A 27601-nucleotide genomic window follows, 5' to 3' on the forward strand; every position below is an offset into this window, starting at 1 on the left:
TTTTATTGAAAAAGAGTTTTATAATGGAATACAAAAACAAATGAAATTGACGAATGGTTTCAAATATAAATTTGAATAATCTATCACAAATAAATGAATAACAGCAATAACAAAAAACATAATTTAGGCAGTTACACATTTTAAAATGTGAAAATAAAATTTTAACTTTCTGTACTTGACAAAAAAAGAATACAACACAACGAAAAATTGAAAACAAATTCAACAAGAACAAATTTGAAAGATAAGCACCATTGAAGAAAAATTATGTTTTCTAGTATCAACTTAATTCAAAATCGTTGAATGAGCCAGAAAAGCGTCCTTGGCTTATAATTCCTGAATTAAAGATTTCTGAAAAGCATTTTTCACAAGTATTAACTTCTTTTCTCTTTGCTGCAGAAACGCCAACAAGCGAAAATGTCTTTTCACTCAGACAATTTGTACAAAACATGTTTCCGCACACTCCACATGCGCTTCCGCTTGTAAGGCCTCCCAATTTCTTTCCGCACTTGAAGCAAACAGTATCTTTTTCTTTCTTCTCTTCTGAAAAATCTTTTCTTTTGAATTCAACAGGCATCAAAACATTGATAGCGCTAACTCCATTCCCGCAAACGAGGCTGAGGCCGTCTTTTGAGGAAAACAGTTTTGTGACGCTTCCTCTGCTTTTGACCATAAATGGAATGAAGTTTGATAAAACGGATTTATATGTGTCGTTCTGAAGATGAATGGAAGGGTGAGGATTAAGATCAATAAACATAAGAGATCCATTCTTGCGAAGGATAGATAATGATTCGAATACTCGACAGAAAGAAAAACGAGAAACCAATTTTTTTGGAATCATCGAAGAGCTAATTTCATTGCAAGATGGAAATTGAATTTTATCAATATGATTTGAACTTTGCGTCAAATAGTGATCATATTCAGGCAAATCTTCATTTGGTGTTAATATTCGAACTTTCACTAACGAAACAGGCTTTGAAGCAGAACCAAAAAGTGCCCCCTTTCTAAAATACCTTTTCAGATCTGCAGAAGAAGAGAATGTGGCTGAAGAAAAACTAAAAGATGATCGAGAAGGCGGAGGAACAGGATATTTGCGAAGGTCGATAGAAATTGTGCTTGGATCAAATGTCAAATGCTTTCGACTTGTCCTGTTGGAAATAATAGAAAAAGCAGAAGAAGGTTTTTCATCAGAGCAAATGAAGAGCTCTCTTTCCACATCGCGCTTTTCATTCAGTTCTTTTTCTGCTTCGGGCATCTTGATGTTCCAAATAAGTTCTGTCTCTAATTCCCTTCTGCTTTCAGACACCTGAGCAGTTGCATGCTCAATGCAATTGCTGAAGATGTGCTCAACGATACAGCTGCTGATTTCAGAAGAAGAAGAAGCAGCTCTCCAAAACAGAGAGATCGGAAGGGAAGAAGAATAAGGGAAAATGGAAGAATCAAGAGATGCTTTTGAGGAAATTGAATAATTTGAAGGAGAGATTGAAAGATCAACTTCATCAGATGTCTCAAGACATGTTGATGACAAGTGAAGAGAAGAAGATGAAGCAGCCGAGTAATGTTTGTCTTTGGTCAAAAAATTGTTTTTCTTCTTCTCTAATTGAGTTTCAGACGAACTCTGACTAACATTTCTCATTTTTGTTTCATTCTTCATAGCAATATCCAAATAACAAGCAGGCAAACATTTGGAAATATTCCATATAACTCCACCTTTTTCTGCATTTGAGACGATATGTGCGACCTGTCGCCAACTCAATCCTTTTAACTGTGGCCGTTGAGCTCCTTCAAAAACAAGCACAGAACCTTTTGATGTGCCAATAACATAACACGAACTAATGGATTTTTCATGAACCTTGCGATATTCAGCTAAATATTCAATGACTTTTTCTCTGATTTCTTTCAATGAAAATTCTGTCTTCTGCTCTTCTTTTTGTTCATCTTGACTACTAGAAATCGAAAGAGAATCTGCTTCATATTCGTTTTTGTTCTCTTCATTTTGTTCTTTTGGAGAATCTATCTGCTCCATATCTATATTTTCTTTCCCCTTTTCAATTTCTTCATCATGTTGAGTTTTAGTTTCTCCGAAAAAGTCAAGCGACTTTATGCTCAGATTGCAACTTCTTGATTTTTCCAACCCTTTTCTTGAAATGCTTAACGCTGTTATTTCCTCGTCATCTGATACAACAGCTTCTCCACAAATGACAGCAGAGCCATTTGAATTCCACTTCCAAAGCTTATTTCCATTGCTTGCAATGATCGAAGTTGAACCTTTTTCAATGATGAGCGTTTCTATTGGATAGCTTTCAGGTAAATGTATTGGAAGTGTTTCGAAGTTAAACATGCATTCGTTTTCATCAACAGGTGCGTCTTTTTCAATTGTCTCACAATTGTTTCCATTGATATTGTTCATTTCCTCGAATAATCCTTCATTTGAATCAGATGCGCACCGATCGTTCATTAATGAGAAATTTCTTTTTGTCTCGATATTATTGCATTCATCATATTCATTTTCGTTTCTCATCAATTGACTTTTATGTTCGGCAACAATATCCCTGAGTGTATTTGTAACAATGCAATTTGCGTAAAGTGGTCTACGAGAAACAACAAGATCGTTTGGAAGACATCCACCTGACTTGTTTTTGACTTGAGATCCGTTTGCAATGCAAGCCAATGGCAATTCATTTCCACCATTTCTCCACTTTGATTCATCAGCATTTTCGCTGTCAGTTCGAAATTGAGCAATTTGGGGAGTTGACAAGCTCGGCACAACAGACACACACCAGCGCAGCTGCAGCCTCTTCATATCCCACACAACAACCATTCCGCTGCAATCACCAGAAGCACAAATTCCGGCTGAAGAATCAGTGGCGATGGATATTACAGGATGACGATGAGCATATAATCGAGCAATTACATCACATCGCATTTCATTGAACAAAATTTGAGGCTGAACAAAGGATGCAGTCTTTGTTGAGATAGAATCCAAAAATTGATTGGAATTTTGTCTAAAGATAGATTGGATGTCTGACTTTTGATTCAAAAAGTTTGGCGATGAAGCTTTCTCTCTCTCTCGTTCATTTGCGCCTTTTACAGACAAAGCATGCACCCACTCTTCATAATCGTTGTCCTCTGGAGGGAAGAAGCTGGATGAAGATTCAGAAGGAAAAGGAGAATTCCTGAATATGAATCCTGACGCCGCCCTCCCTATAAACCGCTGCTGATAAATATTGTTATAATGGCGAATGATTGAGGCACCTGGGCCCATTACAAGATATGTGTGCTTTATTAACGAAGCAAGTGACTGAGGAGTGTTTGATACTGATGGGGAGGACGGAGCAACATTTGAAGAATGCGCAGAAGGCGGAGAAGTGACAGAGTGAGGAAGGAGCATTGACACAGCAGATGTTAAAGTCGATAATGAAAGAGAAGAAGCTTGACGAGTTAATAGAGCCTTTCTTGAAAAAGACATAGATCTGACCAAACGCTTTGGAGGCGAGCTTGTTGAATCTTTTTCTTCAGCCATCTGAGCTGAAGCGAAAAAGTTTTGATTGGCTGAAGTTGTTTGTTTTGGGGTTTGAAGAGAAGATGCATCAAAAGATGCGCATCCATTTTTTGGTGGAGAGACTTGTGATGAATGTGCTTCAGGCATTAGATATGAATCTGTTGAGTTATTCATTTGCATCGAAGACGGGAGAATTGAAGTGTCAGCTGAAAATTGATTCACCATTCCCTGATTCGAAGGTGTCGATACAGACATATACCCCATCAGATACGATTCGTCGTCATTTTTGCCTTCATCATAGGATGAATTCAACTGTGAGAACTTTTGTTGTGATGAAGGGCTAAAGCTATTCTTATCAGGAGCAGACATCTCATTCTGTAGCACTTTGACAAGACCTGTCATTGAACTATCCCACAAGCCGAATCCCAGAGACATACCGCTCCTCTTCTCAATCGAAAACAATGTTGAATACAAACTCTGCAACAGTGACTTATCAGCAGCAGAAGAAGACAGCTGACCTAGCGAAGCAGCTGCCATCTGAGCTGCTTCCTGAGCGTCTGCAATGTCTACAATTTGAGCAGTTTGTGACTGCTGCAGTGAGCGTGCTGATGAATATGAGTGCTGTTCGAGCAATGCGCGGTCAATATCAAATCCAGAACCAACTGCAAAGCCGTTGACATCCACAGACACAATCTCTCGATTGCCGCTGAGTGATCTTATGCTCACGTCTTTTGAAGCATTCTTTTTGACCTTTCCTAAAGCCATTTCCCCTAATTCAGCAGATAAAGATGGATTAATTGTTATATATCCGTAACCTTCAAATTCTTCTTTTCTGTTTTTCCGACTCTTTCGTTCACATATCCCAAATCCATTCGTTCCAATTTTCCATTTCATTCCTGTGCTTGCCCAATCGCTTAACTCTCCACCAAACATGCCTCCAAACGCTTTTGCTCGCTCTCTCTCTTTCTGTCTCCTTTTCTCATCTCTCTCTTTTTCCTTTTCCTTTTCCTTTTCCTTTAGCTCACCACAAACTGTTGCACCAACGAGCGGAGTAACTGTTGACAGTACAGAAGAGCTGGGGAAGAAAGGAGAGCAGCCAAATAGTGTCTTTTGCTGAGACTCATCCGACGTTGTGAATCTCCACACAGCCACAACACCATCTTCACCGCCTGTGATTAGTGTGAATCCAAGATCAGATGACGTATGCGTCTTGACTTCCTGTCTACTTTGTGACGAATACAAATCGCTTTTGGAAGAGTGGGAGAATTGGTGAAGGCCGACAGGATGTACCATTGTTTTGTATGGGTGTGCAGTTGATGTGGATGTGGGAGATATAAACACATGTGTCGATTGCGAAGGAGTGGGAATTGACAACGAAAATTCTTCCTGTTCCTTTGTTGGTAATGTTGACCGTATTGGACTAACAGAATATGAAAGAGAAGGAGAAAGAATCTTTCGCGAAACAGTTGAAGAGAATGATGTTGATCGTGAAACAGGCTGATAATTTGTATCAGAAGCTGGCATTGCAACTGAAGAAGTGCGAGATTGGATTGATGATTTGGACGAAGAATCTTCTGGTAATTGCTGAGGGCGAGAAGCTTCAGATGTTGATGAATCAAGAGATGGATGAGAAGATACATCTTCTTTTGTTGTTGCTTCTGTTATTTGAGTTGTGTCAACATTTTGTGCTTCTTTTTGAGCTTCTGTCGCATCTAACTGTGCTTCACTTTCAGAAGATGAAGATTGTTCATTTGGATGAACTTCTCTATGCTTGATAGTAAAAGGAGACATTGTTGATAGATCATCTGTCTGCAACGATATTGGCAAAGACAGCGCATTCATTGAAGGAATTATGAATGATTCGTTCGCTTCTCCATCTTCAATACTTTGTTGTGTATGGCTCAATGATAGGTCATTAGTCAGATCTTCTTTTGAACTTTTGTCATTTGATGAATCAGAAGAAAAATCGAGAGGAAGAGGAAGCGGTGGAGTAGACAGAAGGTCATGCTGTTTTGCCTCTTCTTCTTTCACTAATTTTTCAATATTTCTTTTCTTTTCGTTCTCTTTCTCTGTATTAAGTTTTGTATTAATTTCTGTGTCAGGTGATGAAGAGCTTGCTTGCTGTAATGATTCCGTTGAAATTTCATCACCAGTGCTATCAGAACCAATGACAAGCATGCAAGATTTTTCTGTTATGCTTTTTTTATTTTTTTCTTCGTTTGCCTTTCTTTTTGCGATCTTTGAGCTTCTTATCTCCTCTACAACACTCAAAAGATAGTCACTTCCACCAAATTGAGCAAAATCCACCTGCTTCTTTGGAAGCTGAGGAACAGAACCTGTTTTTAAAGAAAGACTCGATGAAAAATCAACAAAAAGAGTGTCAAGTGTCAAAAGCAGTGTCCGTGACAGCCCCTTTGCGATTGTGCGATTTGTGAGAAGAGAAATAAGTTGCTGGGCTGTTTCATCGTTGCTTTCCTTTAATTCTAAGTCAACTGCAGATTGATGAATATTGCTACGTGAAATCGACTGAGGAGAGAGTTTTCTTTTTAATTTGAATAAATGTTGCTCAGAATCACAATCCTTATTATTCTTAACTTCATTCGTTTGTACTGAAGGACCAGCAAACAACTGAGACAGCATGTCGAATGAGGAGTGAGGAAACAGCATTCCATTGTCCATCAATTTCAATGACTTCACGCTCAGCTCACACAACAACTGGCTCTCCTCTTCAGAAATCTCGTCCACAATCGCATTCTGCTTTTCCCAGCCAATTCCACAGCCAACGTAAGGAAATATCTCGCTTTTGTCTTTAGCCTGCACAGCTCCTCCATAAAACGCAGCTGCTGTGATTGCGCCATTGTGCATGTTTTCGTGTACAGACAGGACTGACGATGAAGAAGTAGAAGAGCACACACGAAGAGCATTGTCACTCCCTGCAAAGCTGATATACATTCCTTTGCTGTTTGGTATGAAAATGCGTTTTGGACCAATGCTTTCGATTCGATTCTGAAGAAGATCTGTATTCTGTTTGACTCTAATGTCAGATATTGACAAAGACAACGAAGGATGAGGCATCTGAGAAGAAAACTGAGTCACTTGCGGTAAAGACGATGATGACATGGTCAGTGCCGATGATTTCAAAGGCAAATATGGATCAGACGGTGCTGCTGCTGAAGACATTGATGCTGAGCGAGCGGACGTCAACGAAGAAAGAACTCCAGAAGCACTCGCTGAAGAAGCTGATGAAGGAAGTGATTGCGAAAAGCTTTTAACAGAAAGAGCATCAAGCGGATAATCAAACAAATTTGGCTGAGGAGCATGCACCTTCTTTGAAGGATGGGGTTTGAGAAACAGCTGAGAAGGTGTTTGACCGAAGTTGTTTATCTGTGCAATAACACTCTTTTTAGTGATCTTGTCATTGATTGAAGCAATGTCAACAGAACCTTCATATGTCAGGAAATGGAATGTGTTCAGTGCTTTCACTGCTTTTGGTCCTCGCTGTAGGCATCCGAAGATGAGATCAATCCAGTGATTGAGATTCTCAGAAACATATTGTGATTCAAGAGCAGCTCTGTGAATGGCTATGAATCTCTCAGGGTCTTTGTGTGCCCATTGAGGCAGAATGACATCATGTGTGGGTGTGCCAATTGGGGGAGATGGTAAAATAGCTGATGAGATTGACGAAGGCAGCTGATCAAGAGATAAAAATGATGAAAGAGATTCTGTGTAATGATGACTGACTCTGTCTTTTGATAAGTCAGAAAGGTTCTTTTGTTTTCTACTGTGCCTGTTACGACGGCGAGGTCGAAGCCTTTGCGGATTTGAAAGATACATCTTAGTTTTTTCTCTAATCAAAGACATCACAGAAGAAGAAGTCGGTAGCGCTGAGCTTGGGGATGAATGAGAATCTGATAAAGACTGTTCATTTGACGAAGGAAGGACAAGTCCACTTTCCAGAACGGATGTTCGATAACCCAGTTGTGCAAATGGCAGATGAGAGCGGAGGAAATTGGCAGTTGTGAAGAACTCTGGAATCAGCTCTTTAAAGTCATACACAAATCCTTCGCTTGCGCACTGCCAAACTTCTCCAACTGAATGGAATATTCTGTCTGGCACATCAAACTTTCCACTGTGAATGTGCTTTTCAAGAGTGGTATATGGCTCAATTCTAGTCAGATAGAAAAGCACAATCCCTGCATTCGAATAATGCGAACCGAAATGATACGGCTGAGACTGGAATGTGAAGTTGATCGAGGGAGAAGGTATTGTGGGAACTGATGAAACAAAGCCAGATCCTGATGAAGATGAAGCTCCTGATGATTGCTGATTTGATATTTGCGCTTTTTCCTTGGTTCTTTCTTTCATTCGTTCGTTTTGAAGCTGCTTTAAAGTGGTTTCAATATCATGCCATCTTCTGAAGTTCTGCTTTGAACGGAAAAACGATTGGTCTTCAATAACTCGATTGGTGTTCACAGCTTCTGAATGGATGGAGTTTATCAGCAGCAATGAATCCGCTGGAATTACTATAGGCTCATCAGACGTTCCACTCATTCCGTCTCCGCTCTTCAAAGACTGTACAGCATCCATCTTAGCAACTGTCAGCATGTTCTCAAATTGGTCTTTCGCTTTTTTCCTTCTTTTCTCAGTCTGCGCTCCCATTGGCTTCGAAAGATCTCTATAAGAATCTTTGTTTATCAAATCCAGATCAGGAGACATTGAATTATACTCCTTCAGAACCCATGGAAACACAGGGTATTGGTTCAGATCTTTCATTGTTCTACCTGCTGCTGTGTTCAAAAGCATTAAATAGCGGAAGTTGGACATCTGCCCTTTTTGCCATTTTTCTGTTGCTTCGTTCAAAGTGGTGAAACGATAGTACCCGTCTTCATCTTGTTCGAGCAATGGAGTCGTTCCAGAAACAGATGCAATAATGCCAGGCTCTGCTGAGGCTGCAACAAACTCTTTGTGATGAGGTTGATAATACGGATTTAGAGCTGACACAGCAATTGATAGCTGAGTGTATGCTGCTTTTCTAACCAAAGCATCAGGGAAAATGAGAAACAGAGAAGTTTGTGTTAGAGAAATTAGCTCAAGTGCTGTAGGCATCAGAGTAAAGCGGAGAGGCTGTATTTCAATGATGTCTGAAAGCTGATATGTTTGAGTGAACGGTAGAAGTTGATGACATCCACTTCGTTTAGCTAAATCAGATGATTGAAGAACATGGAATGCTCGACGTAATGTTTCAGTCCCATCTGCAAGTGAGTTGAATATGGAAGAGAAATCTGAGTTAGACAAAAGCTTTGAAGTCAAATCAATTCCTTCCTTGATATCTGTTGTGGAATTATAAACACAATTATTTCCATCAGTTGCACTGACAATTGGTGAAGAAGAAGATGATGAAGCACACATTGCACACTCACAAACAGTTTTAAGCTGATGCTGAACAAATTCATTGTAATATTTCACAAAAGAACTTGAATTTATACAACCACTATCTTCGTATTTTGAAAGGAAAAGCATTGAAGCTATTGCGAATAAAGAAAATGGTGCATGAATCAAAGCAGAATCAGGATGATTAAGAGGATACTTATTTATTTCATTACCAGCTTTATTCGTTCCTTTTTCACTTTCAGAGGATAATAAGAAATTAGAGTCATCATCCAATCTTTCTTCTTCGTCCTCAAAGTAACTGCTGATTGAGTTTGTCTTTTCATTTCCATTATTATTATTTCCAAAATCGTGAAATTCAGAACAATCGTTTCCAATAACTTTTGGCTTATCATCAGAAAAGTTTGATCTTTGAATTTCTTTTTTCTTCTTTTCTTCCAAATGCTTTCTTTCCTTCTTTAACTCACTCATCCAGTCATGCTGAGCTGCTATCTTGATAAGTCTCTTTGCAACCCTCTTCGCATCATACCAAATCCGAACAGGTTCTGCAGAAGGAAGCACCACACAATCAGGAGACATTCGCAGATCGTCCACAACAACAGCAGTTGTCTCAGTGACAAAGAGAACTCCGTCTGTTGCATCGACTCCGCCAACCAGCCGAGACACATTGCTCATAAACAACAAAGGCGAGGAGAAAAGAGGGAAGAGCAGAGAAGAAATACTACGATTCAAGAAGTCAAGATCTGGAGAGCGAATTGGATAAAAGAGGGAAGAAGAAGGAGGATTTTGTAAGTAAAGAAATCGATTATTTGGATGGTAGCTGTGTAAAGGCGGTTGATGTTCGAGCTTCTGTGGTAAAAGCTCAGATGATTCCTCTTTGGATTTTGCAAATAAATCGACGCAATCAGACAATTGAGTGGTCAGACTGTCATTATTCTTTTCTTCTTCTGAAACTTGAATTAAATGATTTCCTTTTTGCTTTTCACTAACATTAAGATTGGAAGATTCCATTTTCAATGCATTTTTCAGAAGATAAATGTATGATTTGTCTGTATTTCCTTCAACTGTCTCTTTGTTCAGATATTTCAAAGGACCAAACTTCGAAGGAATATTGCCAAATGAAAGTTTACAATCTTCAGTTGTTCCTCTTTCTCTGCACAAAGACTGTGCAACGAGTGGAGATTGGTTTCGATACACATCGCTATGCCAGCCAATCAGACGTTCTTCATCATCTTCAATCAAACGACTCAATAGCTCTTTTTGCAGCAACGATGCAATCAAATCTTTTCCTCTGTCATTCGAGTTTCGATCCGATACCTCTTTTTCATCTTGACAACTACAGCTTTCTTCTTCTTCTGACATTGATGAACTCATATCATCCTCCTCTTCTTCTTCAGACGTGTCTTCATCATATGATTCAGAATCTATGCGTTTATCTTTGTGCAACAATCCTTTCGCATTTGAATAATTTTCTTTTTTGCTGTTCTTTCTGAATACAATATCCAAGCTATCACTAACAAGCGATAGAAGATCATCCACATTCATCATCTGAATTCCATATACTCCTCCTTCGCTTTTGACAGTGTTCATTTCATCAATCCATTTTGAGTGTGCCTGCGAATGCATCGACAGAGCAGAAGAAATCCACAAGCTGTGTCTCCGCGCAAACATCAGCTGCACTCTTCCAATCAGCGCTGCTCTGTGATATCCAGTGGACGATGCAATCATGCGCGCTCTGTTGGTCTTCGTGCTCCAACGCCTCAGTCTCTCTTGTGAACGAGAAAGTGCTGCTAATCGAGTGTTTCTGTTGGTCTCCCATCTTCTTTTGCACAAAGCAAAAATGACAGCTGCTATACCACCAGGAGAATGAGTCAGGCATTGTCTAATGGAGGCTTCTTTTCTCTGGAAATAACTGGAAAATTCATTTGCCTTACAGTTTTGTACGATAAGCATGTCCATTCCTTCTGTCCAGCAATCCATCGCTCCTTCACAATAAGCCTCCAATCCTTGCTTTGTGAGGAACAACTGAGAAAGTGACTGCAGAAAAGCTTGATATGTCATTGAGCTTAGACTGTCAGCTGTTCCAGGAATTATCGTGGGAACGGGCAATCCATATACGTTTGACGAAGAAGTAGCCATAGACAATGAGCGCCCCTGTGGAGTGTAAAATGACTGTTCAGATGGAAGCATCGAAGTTGATGCAGTTAAGAATGATGAACTTGGAGTTTGAGACTGTCCATTTCTCGAATATGTTGGAGTCATTGAAGACATCGACGGAATACGAGAGATCGCATTTTGCGATGATTGAGGAAGAAGAGAATACAAACTTGTATTCGCTGAACTCACAGCAGGCTCATTAGTGTCTTTGTCTTCCTCGCGCCTTTCCAACTGAGCCATCAATTCCTGGAGCGAAACGAAGTCCTTGTTGAGTGAATCTTGATAAGGAAGAGGCACAGAGCAGCACTCTCTCATCAGCTGCATTGCTGTTGGGATGAGCATCGACGAGGCAACAGGAGCTTCTTCCACTTCGCTTGTGGGCTTCACCAAAGCAAGAAAACTCGACCAATCTTTTTTCTTGTTTGTTGCTCCGCTTTTCTCTTTTTCTTTCTCTTTCTCTTTCTCTTTCATTTTTTCTCTCGCTTTGAGCTTTTCTTTCTCCTTCTCTTTCTCCTTTTCCTTTTCTTTGTCAACTGGGAAAAAGAATAGCTGTTGAAAGATGCTTGTGTATGTGACAGCTACAAAAGACAGAAGCGAAAAGACAGCTTTTGAAAACCATTCATCTTTTTCGTACAAATCATTCATTGACAGTGCAAAAGCAACAACATATGCAATGAATGGAATATCCTGAATTGTTATGTTTTTATCCTTCTCCTTCTCCTTCTCCTTCTCTTTTTTCAGCCATTTGACTGAAGCAGTTGAAGGGTTGTGCCAAATGTCTGTCACATTTTCACACAAAAGAACTGAATTAAGTGAGGAAGCTGACAAAGCATTGGTTGAATGTGGATTCAGTAAGGAATGCATCGAACCTGATTGAGAAAAAATCTGAGTTTGATGTGAACGATCAATTGATTGTTCTTTCAGAGTGGAACTATGCTGCGATGTGGAGGCACTTTGAGAGGATGATTGAGATTTTCTAAAGAATGAGAATCCTAATGTTTTGGATGACTGAGAACTTTTGGATGAGGAGCTTGATCCAACAGATGCTTTTGAATTACTTTCGCTTTCTCGTTTTCCTCTTCTTTCTTTCACAGCAGCAGAGTCCGAACTGGAAAGAGGAGCGGTGAACGAAAAGAGAGGCAGACGCAGTGAATAAATGAGTGTTATCAAATGCTTCGCAGATTCTTTTATTTCGTTCTGAGTTCTGTTTATACACAGACGAATGCACGTCATCACCATCGTCCTCATTGCATACACAAGAATAGGCAGCGATTGCTCAGCAAAGCGCGAATCTGGAGCAGAAGACGCATTCATGGAGAAGCTGACATTTGAACCAGTCTGTGAAAATGCTGACTGAGAAGGCATGACAGATCGTCCTGAGTGCAGAATGTCAAATGCAAGCACAGGGAAAGATTCGACTGAACTTTCAAAAGCAGGCTGAGGATAGATGTGTGGATGAGTTTGCATTGAATATTCATCAGAGAACGCTGAGTCCAGAAAAGTTGAATGTGTCTTAGGAACTGAAAGAGAATACTGAATTTTTGGTGATTGTTTTTCACTTGAAGAAGATGAAGAAAAATGAGTGCTCTGCGGTGAATGAGAAGATACTGGCGAAGAAAGAGGAGAAAGAGTTGTTCCTTCCTTGTTTATTGTCGAGTAATCCGAAACGAGAGAAGAAGGATGTGAAGTTCTTGGCGGAGGGGGGGGTGGAGGCGGTGGTGGTTGCTTTGAAGAAGATGGGGTCAAAAGAGGAGGTGGAGGAGGTGGTGGAGAAGGAGCCAAAGAAGTTGGTCTGGTTGGAGTTGATACAGTTGGACTTGATAATTGTGACTGAGGATTGTTTGAAGATTGCAATGCAACTGAGCTTCGTTCATTATCTGCACACGTTTTGCAACTGCTTAAGTCATTTGTGTTTAAAACATTTGGCTTCTCTGTTTGAATTTTTTTCTCTTCACAGACATCGTTGTTCTCTTTATCGGTTTCTATTCCTTCCATTTCGTCTGATCTTATCCATGAATAGAAAAACGAAGGCTGACTCACATCTCCCCATCCAATGGGCACATCAAAAGTGGAGAAAGAAGCAAAAGAAGAATGATTGACTTGTTCATTGTGCTCTTCATACAACATAAACGGAGCTTTGGATGTGTTGTCGTTTGGCAGAATTTGCTGAACAACTGAAGTCAAAGAACAAATTAGTTTCAGCAGCTTTTCAGTGTTAACAGGAATAGCCCCGGCTTCTGCTTCTTCAGCAAGAAAGCAGGAAACGCTTGTTGCATTGGAGATTATAAGCTGATTGCTAAGAAATAGTTCTGGTTCAAACGATAGATAGCTTAGGAGAGAACGAACGAACTCATCGATAATACGTTTTTTGTGGATATGCTGTTCAAGTAAACTGAGATGTGGATGAATTCCTTCTAAAAGTTCTGTGAAAATATCGCAGAATGTGACAGAGCGAGAGAAGAAACTCAACAATTGAGTGGAAGAAGCATTAAAAGAACTCGAAGAAGAAGCTGAGGAAGTTGTTTGGGAAGGCAACGTTGAATAAGAGGAGGAAGAAGACAAGCCAGCGGAAGAGGAAGAAGAAGGAGGAGGAGTGAAAGGCGGAATAGACGATGCGGTTGAAGACAGCTGTGCAGAAACACAGTCAGAATACAAAGAAGGCTTCTTGTCAAACAAATTTCCAGCCACACGCAAAGCAAAAAGCAGACAATCGTTTATCAGATGATAAATAGAGTTCTCAATGAAAGTGTATCTGTCAGCATTTGCTTCATTCAAATTTTCAACTGAAGTAGCGTCGTTTGAATAAGTCGATTCTGAGGGATGCAAAAGAGAATAAGATCCGTCAGAGCTTTGCTTTGACTGCAAAGAAGATGAAGAAAGAGAGCAAAAAGTTGGGAGGCAGTTGATTGTAGTTGTTGAATCCTTCTGTTTCTGTGCATCGGATACTGATGATGCTGAAGATGCTCCTTCAACATCTGAAAATTCAGATAGATCAGTTGATTCATATGAAGGAATATTGATTATCAGAGAATCGTTTGTTTGAGTCTTTCTTTGCTTTTGGAACTGTTTGAAAGACACTCCATTTGAAAATGAGACAGTCGGAGTGAACGAATGAATTTGCTCATTGATATCCATTTCTGGTAAGATGGGTGTTGCTTCATCGAATTGGGTGCTAGATGAATCAGGGACAGATGTGTAATCAGTCATCTGTAATGAAGATGCTGATGAGGAAGGAGATTTGTCAAACTGAAACGTTTGCTCAACTGGCGTGCTTTGTGGATTTAACGTGAACAAAGTTGAAGTTTGTTTATCATCTTCTTTTCTCTTTGGATTTGTTGTGTTGAAGAGATCATTGCCGAGATCCAATTCATCCACTGGAACAGCATCTGCATCGCTTTCATCGAAGTCAGACATTCCACACGTTGATTCAAGCTTGTTTGCTTTTTTTGTCTCCGAATTGTTTCCTTTTGCAATTAACGAGGTTTCTCCACCTAATTTTGAGTTTTCTTTTGTTTGGTTCATTTCTTCACCAGGAGAAGTTGCAAAAGAAGGTGCAAAAAGCAAAGTGAGCAAAGACATCCCTTCGACATATGGATTCAACAGCAGCATGTCAAACAGCAGTGCTGCTATTTCGTCCTTCCCTTCGTTCACACAAAGGAGCACAATTGCATTCAGTGCTTCAATCACAACACGCACCAACAGACGCGAATGATTCACCACATCACACGGAAGACAGGGGAACAGAACACACAGATGAGAAGAGTTGAGTGAGAGAACAGAAGGAAAGAGTTCAGAATTCAGAGTGGCGGAGTGCCAAAACCCGCAATGGCCGGCAGACACAAATGGAGAGTGGGAGAAGAAGCGGTGTTCTTCTGGAGATAAAGTGGAATTACAAGAAGAAGAGGAAGAAGAGGCAGAGGAATATAGAGAAGATGGAGAATGATCTGTTAATTTCGTGTTCGAAGAAAACGGAAAGTCTTCTTGCTTTTCGAATTCATCAGGCGTCAAAACAGGAATGCAAAAGGAAAGATCAGTTAAGGAATTGTTATTGCCACTTGATTCCTTTGTCATTGAATGACTATCCGTTTGAGAAGCAGAAGCAGATGGAGCAGATGAAGAAGCAACAGATGCAAATGATGGAGATTGCTTGTAAATTGTTTCACGTTTGTGAACATTCTTTGAACGAATATCATTTGCATTCAAAAGATGAGGCCTCCAATCAACACAAGCATCTGAAGAAAGATAGCAGCAGTTGTGTGCAGCTGTTAGTAAATAGAGTATAACGTGAATGCAATGAGGGAGAGGAACCTGAATACCAGCAACGTTGTTCGAATTCGATTGATTCGAACCAAATTGAGAAGAAGAGGCATTTGACGATGAAGATGACTGTGATGATTGAACTGATGTTGATGATGTTCCTTGTTGAGGCTGTTGAGCAATAGACTGTTTCGATAAAGCCAAAGAACGAGGGGAAGTTAATAATCCCCGAAGAGAAAAGAAGTCAGGGTTTGTTGGATGCTCAAATGGATACAGTGATGAATTCGTGTGATGAGAAGATTCAGAAGAATCAGAATGTTTTGTGCTTGTTTCTTTGTTTAAACATTTTGAGTCCTTTTCAAAAGTTTGTTGAATTTTCTTCAAGTTGCCAGACGAGTTCATAATCAATTCATTGAAGTTTAACTTCTCATTCATCAGTCTGTTCATTTTATTCTGCTCGTCTTCTTCCACAAACAGCAAATTACTCGCAATTACATCCACACGCCGAAGCATGATTGCAAACAAAAGTGTGTAAAAAGGTGGGAACAGTGCAAAAGGAAGCAAAAGAGGTGCCAGCTGTTGAAACCCCTTGCGCTGGATAAATTGGTTCGCAAAGCCATCGTGCCGGAGTAGCATCAGCCCCAGTAGTCTGAGTGACAAAAGAGCAGTCGATGGAGATGCACCGTGGAAGAAGGAGAGGATACGATTGGCAAGAATTGAGGACAAGACACTTAAGTTGTAGGAGGAGTATGATGAAAATGAAGAGGATGTTATGGATGAGGAAGAAGACAATGAACTCATACCACTTGATGCAGAAAATGCAGGTGAAGATGATGATGATGAAGAGGAAGAGGAAGCAGTAATGGAAAGTGGCACAGGTGAAGATAAGCAAGGGTTTGAATCTGTTGTAACAAATAAAATTTCCAAAAAGAGAAGAAGACGATTCAGCAAAACTATTCTGTTTATTGGCGATTGTAACTGAATTGGTGTGGATGTTGCTGGATGAGAAATGCTGTTGACAAATGAAGATTTAAATGCAAATTGCCTGAATGCTTCTTTTGCAACATTTTCAATACTCACTTTATGACCTTTCAATAGCTTCAAAGTCATTTCATTCGTTTTGTGTGCATTTTCTTTATTTTCTTCTTTACATAGCAAATGATCCAACCATAGTTCATTTGCATTCAGCAGAGCATCCGCCCTTTCAGAAGCAGATGGAAGAAGACTAACACACAACTCAACAAATAGCTGTAGATCAGGCCCTTCCCACGCATCGCCCAGAAGACGAAGCAAAACTGTGAGCACAGATGAAAGTGAAGCTGAACTGGGAAAACATTTTAATGGAATTGATTTATTGCTTGGAGAATGGATTGAATTGGTATTGGAATTGCTTGTTAAAGTTGTATGAGAAAATCGAACATTCATTTCGCTATTCTCATCTTTCGTAATCCAATCATCAATGCAGTTTGAGCCGAGATGAATGATTAAGTGAATAAGTTGGGCAAATGCGTTGTGCTCTTTCAGTCTGTCGAGGTTAAATCTTGAATAAGGATTGCCCTGATGCAACAGCAAAAGGAGTGTGCGAGAAAGAATTTGAACAAAAGATGAAGGCAACTGAAGAAGAAGAAGCGAATCAAATGCGATGCAAGCAAATGCACGAGCATTCAAAATAATCGGGCACGAAGTGAAATATGTTCTGTTCTTTGATGTTTCAGTCAATGAAGAAACAGAAGATGGAAAAGTTTCACTTTGCTGATGATCAGATGGTTGATTAGGATTAGGAATACTGTTTTCTTCTTGAATGAGTTCTGAGGGCAGAGGAGAAGAGAAAGCAGAAGGAGGTATTTGAGACAGCACAGATGCATCAGCCGGAATGAAAGAAGATGCACAAGCAGGCGCAGAACACGCCGAGTGGAGAATAAGAGCATAAGTCTCTTCATTCAGCAGATGTGCTCTTCTTTCCAGAATATGGCAGAGAAGCTGCCAGCTCCCTTCCACATCCATTTGGTGTGCAAATGTGGGTGAGTTTCTTGTAGCTGTCATCAAAACAGCAACAGCTGTGGAAAATGCCTGCTCGTCTGTGCACATATCAATCAGAGACAGCAGAACGGTTGGTCCTCCGATGGATTCAACAGAAGATGCAATTGGATGTGGAGTGGATATGAAAGCATTCCCTTCAACCCATGCAAGAGAGACACCAGCAATACTTGTGGCAGAAGAAGAAGAGGCAGAAACAGACGAGGAAGAAGAGGAGGAGCTTCCAACAGCAGCAGAAATAGAAGACTCATTCTGCTTCAGCCCAGCATTGTCACGTGGCTGTGCAGTGAGTGTGTTCCATGTGCCACTCATCGTCTCGTCTCTGTCTGTTTTGTGTCTCATCTGCGCTGTCTTCTTTGCCCACACAACTTCTTTTGCTTTAATTGATTCCTGTTTTCCTGAGTATCTGCCCTTGTGTTGGTGCTGGAGCTGAGAGTTGTGGTGGATGTCGTGCCATTCAAAACCATCAAAATGGACTGATTGATTGTCATTGGGCAGATCGAGTATAGTTTTCATGTCTTTTCTGGAAGGAACAAGGGAATGGAGTTTGTAGTGTTGTGTGTGGTGCATTGGATGAAAGAAGAAAAAGTATTTTTCGCTCGAAAAGATGAACGGTGACTCGTTTTCAGCACAATGAGGAGCACGTGTTCTGGGAAGACATGAAGGAGGAGGAAAAGAACGGAGAATGTGCGATGAAGATGAGGAGGAGGAGGAAGAAGAAGATGGAGATTCAGGCAAGTTGATGTGTGGAATGAGTGGAGTGAGTGAGGAAAGAGCACCTTCTGCCATCCAAAAGCGAGTGATGGCATTTCGAGATACAGCAGAACGAGGAGAAGGCAATGGAAGACAATTCAATGATGAAAAAGAATTAAGCTGTTTTGTTGGATGATTATTCATTTTGTCTGTCTCTTCATCTTCTGTGTTTCTTGAAGAAGACGAAGATGAATCAGAAAATGCACTTTTCGTATTTTGATTGAAGAAAGAGCCTTTCTGAGATTGTTCCAAAATTCTTTTGCTTTCTGCTACTCTGTTATTTCGCGAGCATTTTGACATCTTCATTTTTGCGTTGTGTTCAACAATTTCTGATGGAAGACGAGGCAAAACACACGAAAATGAAAGAAAATGTGTTCCGTCATCAGGTATTGCTTGGCTTCGAACAATAGCCTCTTTTCTTTTATTCTCATTTGAGACGTTTTTATTGTCTTTTCCTAAATTTGAAAGTGCTTCAATCATTTTGCTGTTCTTTTGACTCTCAATCACATTTATCTCCTTTTGCTGAGGCTGAGGAGTTACCCACACGTCATTCGGAATTGGTATAACCGAAGCTCTTCCATCGATTCCAGCAAACCTCCCAACATCTCCTGAGGCAGTTCCGAAATATGAAGGGCCTAATGACACAATCTGAGCTATTTGGTGGAAGGAAAGAATATCTTCAGCAAGGAAGAAGGGGCCGAGATGCCAGACAGCTGAAAGTGGAGTCAAAAGGTTAGAAATTGGAGATTCAGCAGAATTGCCTTTGTTTGATTGAGAAAGACGAGAAGAAATATCTTTCTGTGCTGGGCTGAGTGGAGCTGTTGGTAGAACATTTGCAGCAGCCAATGGAGAAGAAGGGGAAAGTGGAGTGGAACCATGAGGGCTCAGATGAGAAATACCAAAGGGAGAGATGGAAGGGCAAGGGGAGATGGGAGGAGAGGAGAGAGACATAACAGGAGTCATGGAAGAGGAGAGGGGGCGAGTGATTGCCATGTAAGGAGAGGAAGGATATGAATCAGATGGTGTTGTGGGTGTGATGGCAGACATGGGGAAAGAGGCTGGCTCCAATGCAGGTGAAGTCTGAGACAAGGGAATCTGCGAGAGAAGATGAGGATGTGAACTATCTGTTGATGATTGAGACGAAAATGCATTGTTTGTATTCAACGCATTCAAAATCTTTTTTCCTCCAACAGAAAATTTCGTTCTCTTCTGTCCGATGCTCATTGACACTGTTGATAGCATCGAATGTGGAACAGACTGAACATATGTAAGAGGCTTTGTATCTGAAAACACACCATCAATTGCAATGAAAGCTGTGCCTTTTGTTTTGAAAGTTCGGTTGCGCAGAAGAGAAATAACGAGATGATGCCAGCGAAAAGGGACGGGATCAAAGGGGAAGGTGCAGAGAGAGAGGGGGTTTGAGGGGGTTAATGAGAAGGAAGAGAAGGCAGAAGAAGAAGATGAGGAGGAAGATGAGGAAGAGGAAGAAGATGATGATGTATTCTTTTCATTTGCAGCTGAAATATTCTCTTCGATCTCTGAGTGTGGATTTGTCCTCAGAATAAGCTGTTTTCTGGTGTGATCAAAAAGCACCTCAAAGAACAGCTTGCCATCAGCCGATTGGGCGTTGAAGATCTGCATTGGCAAATAACCAACACAGCAATCTATTCGCAGCCAGAGAGAAAGAGAAAAGCCTGTTCCAGAGGGAGGAAATGGACGGAGAACAGAAGAAGAAGAAGAGGAGGAGGAGGAGGAAGAGGATGAGGTGGATGTTTGTGTAGAATTTGAGGGTGTGGATGAAATGGAAGATGATGTGACAGAGTTCAATGAAGAAGAAGTGTATTGAGAATTTGAAGAAGATGAAGAGGAAGAAGAAGAAGTTGTTGTTGTTGTTGGAGATGTTAGTGAAAGATGAAGAAAAGCATCTGAACAGTCAGAAATGTTGAATGTGACACATGGAATGGAAGGAGGAGAAGTGAATGGAGAAAACAATGAATCAAGTGATTGGTTGAGAGAGGAGAAATAATTGTGAACAGGATAAGAAGAAATTTGTGTACTTGGAGTGAAAAGAGGAGAAGAAGAAGTGGAATGAATTGGTGAAATGCTTGACGACGAAGAAGAAGAAGATGCGATGTTTGTGTTTGTGTTTGTGTTTGTGTTTGAGGAAGTGAAGGATGTTGTGTCTGAAGTGTGTTTTGGATGAGATTGAGAGAAAAATGACGAGAAGAATTCATTTTCAACAGAAGAAGGAAATTTGTACAAAGAAAAATAAGGAGAGGAAGGAGAAGAGCATCCAACAGAAATAAGACCGAGAATGAAATTCAATAAAGTATGAAAAGAATTGCAATATGTATCATTTTTTGATGAGATTGCATCTTTTTCGGTTTCTAATTGAGAAGAAGAAGAAGAAGAAGAAGAAGAAGAATTTTGATTCTTAACAGACAAAGAACCAAAAGACAAATGCATTTCTTCATCTTTATCTTTCTTTTCCATTGGTATAATCTTCTTCATTCTTTCTTTTCTCTTCATGTCTTTTTCCACATTCTGAACATTTCCAGCCAAATAAGCCAGCTGAAAGAGCGCTCTTGCTTCTTCATTGGAGACCGAATATCTCCCCAGCAACAAGCCAATCATTGTAATTTCACAGAAAAGAGGATTCTTTTCGTCACTCAGCACAAATCCAAAGTGAGTCAAAAGCTCAGAAAATATTTTTCCTTCGCTCAAAATGCGGGTGCTGTGGCTGGATGAGTGAAGAATAAGAAGAAGAAGAGTGCGAAGAATGTCCTTTTGCAATGAGAGGAAAGGGATTCTCTTTAAGAGACGCAGCAGAACACGAATGGGAAATGCATTTGAAATGAGAAAAGGTGATTTTTGTGATGTCTTTCTGGAATTGCCTGCTTGATTATATGAGAAAGAAGAAAAAGAAGAATATGAAGAAGAATTAGAAGAATATGAAAGAGAAGGAAGGAGAAGCGAAGAAGGCATAGCCATTTCGTGGGAGTTGTAGAAGGAAGAGAGCACCAGTTTCTCTCCATCTGTCAAATAATCCACCCCACATCCCATTTCAAACAGAAGAACAGCCACAAAACGAGCACTGTATTCATCTTCCATCAGACCACAAGAACACAAAATGTCAGTCAAAAAGTCGGCGAATGAGAAATCCGCCTCTAATTTTGTGCTGTTTGCAGTGTTTGAGGCAGTTGCAGCTGAAAGACAGCGGAGGATCAAGTGAATGATGGTGAGAGTAGAAGGAGGAGCGAGCGAGGAATAGAAATGCTGCTCCGCGGAAAAGAGTGAGAAAGAGTGGGAGGTTGAAAGAGAGGATGACGAGGAGGAAGATGGAGAAGAAGATCGCGAATTTGATGCATTTTCTGGAGTTGGACTAAATTTGCTGTGCACTGAAGAATTTGACTGATTAGTTTTTGTGAAGTTGTCATTGCTCTGCTTATTTATCGCTGGCTCCATTAGAAAATAAAACATGGAAGACGAAAGTGTTTGGGGGGAAGCAAACAAAATGCTTGTTTTTGATGAATTTTGATCATCCAAAGAATCCACTTCATTTTTCTCCTTCTCTTCTTTCTTCTCTTCTGTTAAATTTCCATCGTCATCCTTCAATTTATTCTTCCTTTTCATTCCTTCTCTTCTCTTCCTTTCCTTCCCTTCTCTCTTCAGCAGCCCAAACAGCACCTCAAACAGTCCCTCTGCCTCAGCTGACGACTGAATAGCAGGCGACGCATTCAAAATGTGATGGAGAAAAATCAGAAGAGGAACACTTTGTGTTCTCGTAGACAAGCCAATGGCTGAAAGAAGAGAGCAAATGTCATCCAGCTGCTGTTGTCTGTCAGAAGAGAGGAAGGAAGACAAGAGGCAGACGGCAGAAGAGACAGAGAAGGGGTGGAGGAGCATGGAGACGAGGATGTAGTCGTCAGAGGTGTGGAAGAGGCGGCGGGCGATGTGCTGGTTAGGCTCATTTTGGGAGATTAAGGAAAGGAGGGTGTGGGTGAAGGAAGGGATGAGTGAGAAGAGGGGGCGGAGGGAGGAGAGGAGAGTTAGAGAGGAGGAAGAAGAAGAGGAAGAAGTTGATGATGCATTGCCCGATGAGGAAGATAAAGAAGAAGATGATGATGACGATGATGAAGACATAAGATTCAAACACAATGTTGAAGTGAGTGAAGTGGAAGAAGAAGTTGGCTCAACAGATGTTGCAAACGAAGCTGTTCTGTTTCTTGCAGAAGAGAAAGTGACAGCTTGTCTTTTGTGTCTGAAACGAGAAGAAGAAGAATGAGAAGAAGACGTAGAATTCAAAGAAGAAGAATCAACATTTCCATCAGCCGATGAAGCAGCAGAGGAAGACAAAGAAGGCGAGGGAAAAGGAGAATTAGCCAAAGAAACCGGATCCACAAACGACGTGGCAGCTGAAATGGTCGAAAAAGGCGAGTCGAAAGGAGCATTGTGAGCGTGAGTGACGGCGTCTGCTTCGATTCTGCCGATGTCTCTTCGGATGATTGAGGAAGAGACCAGGTCAAAAGTGTCTGTGATGATCTCAATGAAAGGGAACTCGTCGGGACGGACGGAAATGCCGTGGCGGGAGTAAAGAGAGCGGAGATGCTTGGCGGTGTGGAGGAAGAAGGAGGTGGGGGGGATGAAATAGGGGGAGGAAGAAGAGGAAGAAGAGGAGGAGGAGGAAGAAGAAGAAGATAAAGAAGAATTATTCAATCCTGTTGATGAGTTTCCAACAGAATTATTAATCAAACATTCACTAGCAGAGCTTTTCAGCTTGAGAGGAGGTAGATTTCCCTTCTCTTCGTTGAGAGAGTCATCACAGAATTGCTTCAGACTGCTCCATGTGCATTCTTTTGGATAGTCAGGGCTGATACAAACAGAAAGAACAACCAAAGAGGCGAGAAGAGAAGAAACACGCTCAACAATTTTGGTGTTGCGAAGAGTTGAGAGCATTCTTTGCTTAGAGGCAAATGAAGAGGAAGAGGAAGAAGAAGAAGAAGATAAAGAATTGAATAAAGGAGATGAAGATGCAAGTGTTGAGTGGTGGGAAGGGAGAGAGAAAAGAGGGTGGAAGGGAGAAAAAGAAGGATATGCGAAGTTCAATGCCAATGCAAAAGAAGGAAGATAAGACGAAGAATAAGGCAGAGACAGAGAAGAATGCAAAGGAGAAGAAGAAGAAGAAGATGATGATGATGATGATGAAATAGAAGAAGAAGAGATTGACAGAAGTTTTTCAATGCCAAACAGAACTGTTGAGAGGGTGCTGACAGACATTTGAGTGGTGAGTGATGTTTTGCACAGCATCGACAGCTCTCTTTGGAGAAGAGGGAAGACAAACGAAGAAGGAGAAGAGGAGGAGGAAGAAGAAGATGATGAGGATGATGAAGTGAAAGAGGAAGAAGGAGGTGAAGAAGAAGGAGTAATGGATGAAGAACGTGGAGAGAAAGGAGAAGGAGCAGAAGAAGAAATCGAAGAAGAAGAAGAGATCGAAGAAGAAGAAGAAATCGAAGAAGAAGAAGAAGAAATCGAAGAAGAAGAAGAAGTCAGAGAAGAATTCATTTGCGAGCTTCCACCCAAACTCTGGTCGCTCAATGAGCATCGTGTGTGCACAGCCAGCACTTCGATGCATTCTCTCTTGACTGCCTCGTTCAGATCAGGGAACAACCTCATAAGCGTCTCAGTCGTGCCCAGTTTAGACGCGAAATGGGGGTTTTTGCTGTTTGCCCGGAGAATTCGGATGATTCTCCGGATGATGTTGAGCTGGAGAAGAGGCTGAGCGACGGAGTATTCGAAGAGAGAGAGGAGAGACAGGAAGGCAGAGAAGGAGAGGATGCTGTTTTCGTCGCAGGGGACAGAAAGAGTGGCGCGGGCGAAGGCGGTGTGTGGAATGGAGGAAGAGATGGAGTGAGAGAGAGAAGAAAGGAGAGAAGAGAAGGGGGAAAGAGAAGAAGAGGAGGAGGAGAAGGAAGAAGATGAGGAAGAAGAGGAAGAGGAAGAGGAAGAATAAAAAGAAGAAGAAGAAGAAGAGAAAGGGCTTAATTGTTCAGATGAAGAGCTGTTGGTTGATTCATCAGAAGGGACAACACGCCAAAACAAGAGGAAGTCGCTTGGAATAAGAGAAGATGACGAATTTGTTGAAGAAGTCTTTTTTTGCTGCTCAAAATCAGAACAGGGGGAAGACGAAGTCAAAGAAGATGATGATGAAATTGATGGAGGAGCAGAAGAAGAAGGTTCAGAAGAAGAAGTTTGAAGGGGAGGAGAATAAGGAGGTGAAGGCGAAGAATGCATAGGAATATCTTCGTTCTGTTGATCTTCATTGAATTCATTCTGAGAAGAAGATGATGATGAATCAGATGATGTTTGTGCATTTTCTGCTGATTCAGCTGCATTTGCGATAGAAGGAGCTTCTTCAGTCAAATCAGAAGAAGAAGAAGAAGAAGAGGAAGAAGAAGAAGATGATGATGATGATGATGAAGCTGATTGTGTTTGAGAAGGAGAAGTTGAAATGAATGAAGAAAGAGAAGCAGAAGGAAATGAAATATTTTCGAAGTTCTGATTGCTCAAAGATAAAGACAAAGAAGAAGTGGAAGAGGAAGAAGAGGAGGAAGAGGAAGAAGAAGGCAGAGAAGAAAAAGAAGAAGTGAAATTGGAAAGAGAAGAAGAAGGGAAGAGAATATCATCGGAATTGTTGTTTGTGTGCGAGTCAGCAAGAGAAGAGGAATGGAAAGAAGGAGAAAGAGGAGCATTTGTGAAGGAATTTCGAGAGTATGAGGGTGTTAATGGCTGAGATGAGGAATAATGAGAGGTGAAGGAAGAAGAAGAAGAAGAATTTAAAGGAGAAAAAGAGGAAGATGCAGAAGAAGAAGAAGAAGAAGAAGGAAAAGAAGAAGGCAGCATAAGAGAAGCAGAAGGAGAGGAGTAAAGAAGATGGGCGTTTGGAGAGCGGACGAAAGAGCGAAGAATAAAGAGAAGCTCAAAGGGATCTGTTTGTGTGTTGGAAGAAGGAGAGGAAGAGGAAGAGGAAGAAGAAGGAGAAGAAGAAGATTGTGGATAAGAGATGTTATTTGGATAGGATTCTGGACGAGGCGAAGGAGAAGAAGAAGGAAATGAATAAGAATTCGATGAATGAGAACGAGAAGGCAAAGGAGACGGGGAAGAAGAAGGAGGAAGAGAAGAAGCAGAAGAAGAAGAAGAAGAAGGAAAAGGTTTATCAAACTTTATTGTTGAGCTTGTGTTTGTGGATGAAAAAGGTGACGTACTCAAAGGAACTGATTGAATAGAACGGCAGCTGTTTGTCTGCGTGAGTGAGGCAGAAGACACACGAGAAAGAGAAATAGAGTCTGTTGAATGGGAGGAAGGGAAGAGATCAGTTGAAAAGGGATCTTTTCGGTTGAATTCATCGTTTTCTTTGGACTTACTTTCTCCTCTTTCTTCTTCTCCTCTTTCTTGTTCTTCTTTATCATCTACATCTGATGAATGAGAATGCTCCTTCAAAGACAACTGATGCTGTTGTTGATTTCCAAATTCTTGTTTTTCATCAGAAAAGTTGTGAAAAGAAGAAGAAGAAGAAGAAGAATTGTAGTTGAAGCCAGATGAAGGTGATACAAACAGATAAGAATTATCAGCATCTGCTGTCACACTGGAATCACATTGAGAAGATATTTGGCCTTCTTTCAGCTGTTTCTGTTGTTTCTGTTGTTGTTGTTCTTGTAAAGAATCAGAAGAAGAATCAGAAGAATCAGAAGAATTGATTGGATTGAGCAAACTGAGAGAGCTGTCTGTTTGAATGCTCATTGCACGGATGGCTGATGGAGTGTGTGTTTGTGTTGAAGGGAAAGCAGATGATGATGAAGGTGATGACGGAGAAGAAAGAGAAGTTGGATGAGAAGAAGAAGGAGAAGGAGAAGAAGGTGAATGTGATTCATTTTCTCTCGATTCCGATGAATTGTCAGCAGATTCTTCTGTTGAAGAAGTTATTCTTTCGTTCTCATTTTTTGAATTATCAGTTTGTTCTTCAATCTGTTTCAAAGAAAATGAAGGAGAAGAAGAAGATGGTGAAGATGATGAAAGAGAAATATCTGCTTTGGAATTTGTATTGTTCAATTGTGACTCCAAATTTGAGGCATTTGACGGAGAATTGGCTGAAAGAGGTGTTGAATCGCTGCTTTCTGGTGAGGCGATAGAAGGCGACTGAGAAATTTGGTCTTCATCAGAAAAGGAAGTAGCGGAGGAAGAGGAAGAAAGAAGAGATTGGAGGGAGTTTGTGAGTGTTGTGAAGGGAGAGGCAAACGGAGTGGAAGGTGAGTCAGATGAATGGAAGTGGTTGTTTGATGAAGTGGCTGATGACTTTGTAAATGAAGGAGAAGAAGATGGAGAAGGAGAGGAAGGAGAAGAAGAAGATGATGATGATGATGATGACGATGAAGACGATGATGAGGGAGAAGGGGAAGGGGAAGACGAAAGAGAAGAAGGAACCGAAAACGAGTATCTGGATGTTGGTGGTAGCGGAGGAAGCGATGGAGGAGCAGGGGAAATGGAGTGAGGAGAAGGAGAGGCAGAGACAGAAGAAGAAACAGCTGAGAAGGCAAACACGCCATCTTCAGCAGATGAGCTGCGGTGAGAAGTCGAAATTACACTGCTTGCCGGCGAAGAAGCAGCAGAAGACACAAAAAGCGGGTTTTTGCTCATCGAAGCCTGAGCTATTTTGCCTGTTTTATCATTCTTTTCATTCTTTTCTCTCTCATCTTTCTTCTCCTTCTTCTGGCTGTCCCTCTGCAGTCTGCTCAGCGACAGTGCTGGGAATGGCGAGTGTGAGGACTCAGCAGCAGAAGCGGAGGGGCTGTTGCTCTGTGTGTCGTGCTGGATGAAGACAAGCTCTTCGTGTATATCGATCAGCCTGTTCACAGAAGACAGCAGAATCGCCCAGTCTTTCCCTTTGCAGCTGAAGAGTGCCTCAAACTGGCTGCTTTCGGCTTCTGGCACATCGTCTGATGAGATTGCAGTGTTTTTGTCTTCTTCTTCTGATGATGCTCCCTCGTTCTGCTTGGCGTTGGATGCTTGTTTGATTCTGTTGAGCGTCTGTGTGTTGAACTCTGCATCGATAAACTCACTTCTCTTCACTAGGTGTGTTATTGTGATGAGCAGCCTCTTCAAACCATTCAGCCTTTGAAAGACGGTGAAGAAGGTGTCTTCCTGCGTCTTTTGCTGCACAGATGACTTGCAAAGAATCAAAATATACTCCCACAATTTAACAATGTATGTAACATCAAAACCAACGAAATCGTTTTCGTTTTGGAGCGATGAATCACAACTATCTATTTGTGTAGTGTGATTCTGCTTCGAATTCTCGCTAATTTCTTTTGTTATTCCAAATGTTTGTGTTGATTGTGTATCTTCATCACTTTGAAAAATACTTTGTAAATCATGCAAATCATAAAGAGCATTTTCATCAGTAATTGTTGTCAGCAGCGTTTTTGTAGAAGAATAATATCGCATTCCAAAGCAATG

At 40.9% G+C, this 27601-nt stretch overlaps 1 protein-coding gene across 1 annotated transcript; it reads right to left on the bottom strand.

Annotated features, from left to right (window-relative positions):
• On the bottom strand, nucleotides 1-27589 carry MONOS_5713 (putative Beige/BEACH domain; the record flags this gene model as incomplete). The annotated part of the gene is made up of 3 exons (XM_067875886.1): nucleotides 1-13310; nucleotides 13365-27450; nucleotides 27508-27589. The coding sequence occupies 3 exons, from the start codon at nucleotides 27587-27589 to the stop codon at nucleotides 278-280; spliced, it is 27201 nt and encodes a 9066-aa protein (XP_067721953.1). The 3' UTR covers nucleotides 1-277.
• Between the last annotated feature and the right edge of the window lie 12 nt (nucleotides 27590-27601).

The sequence above is a fragment of the Monocercomonoides exilis genome (genome assembly GCF_001643675.1).
Source record: "Monocercomonoides exilis strain PA203 chromosome Unknown scaffold44-821271, whole genome shotgun sequence".
Lineage (NCBI taxonomy): Eukaryota > Preaxostyla > Oxymonadida > Polymastigidae > Monocercomonoides > Monocercomonoides exilis.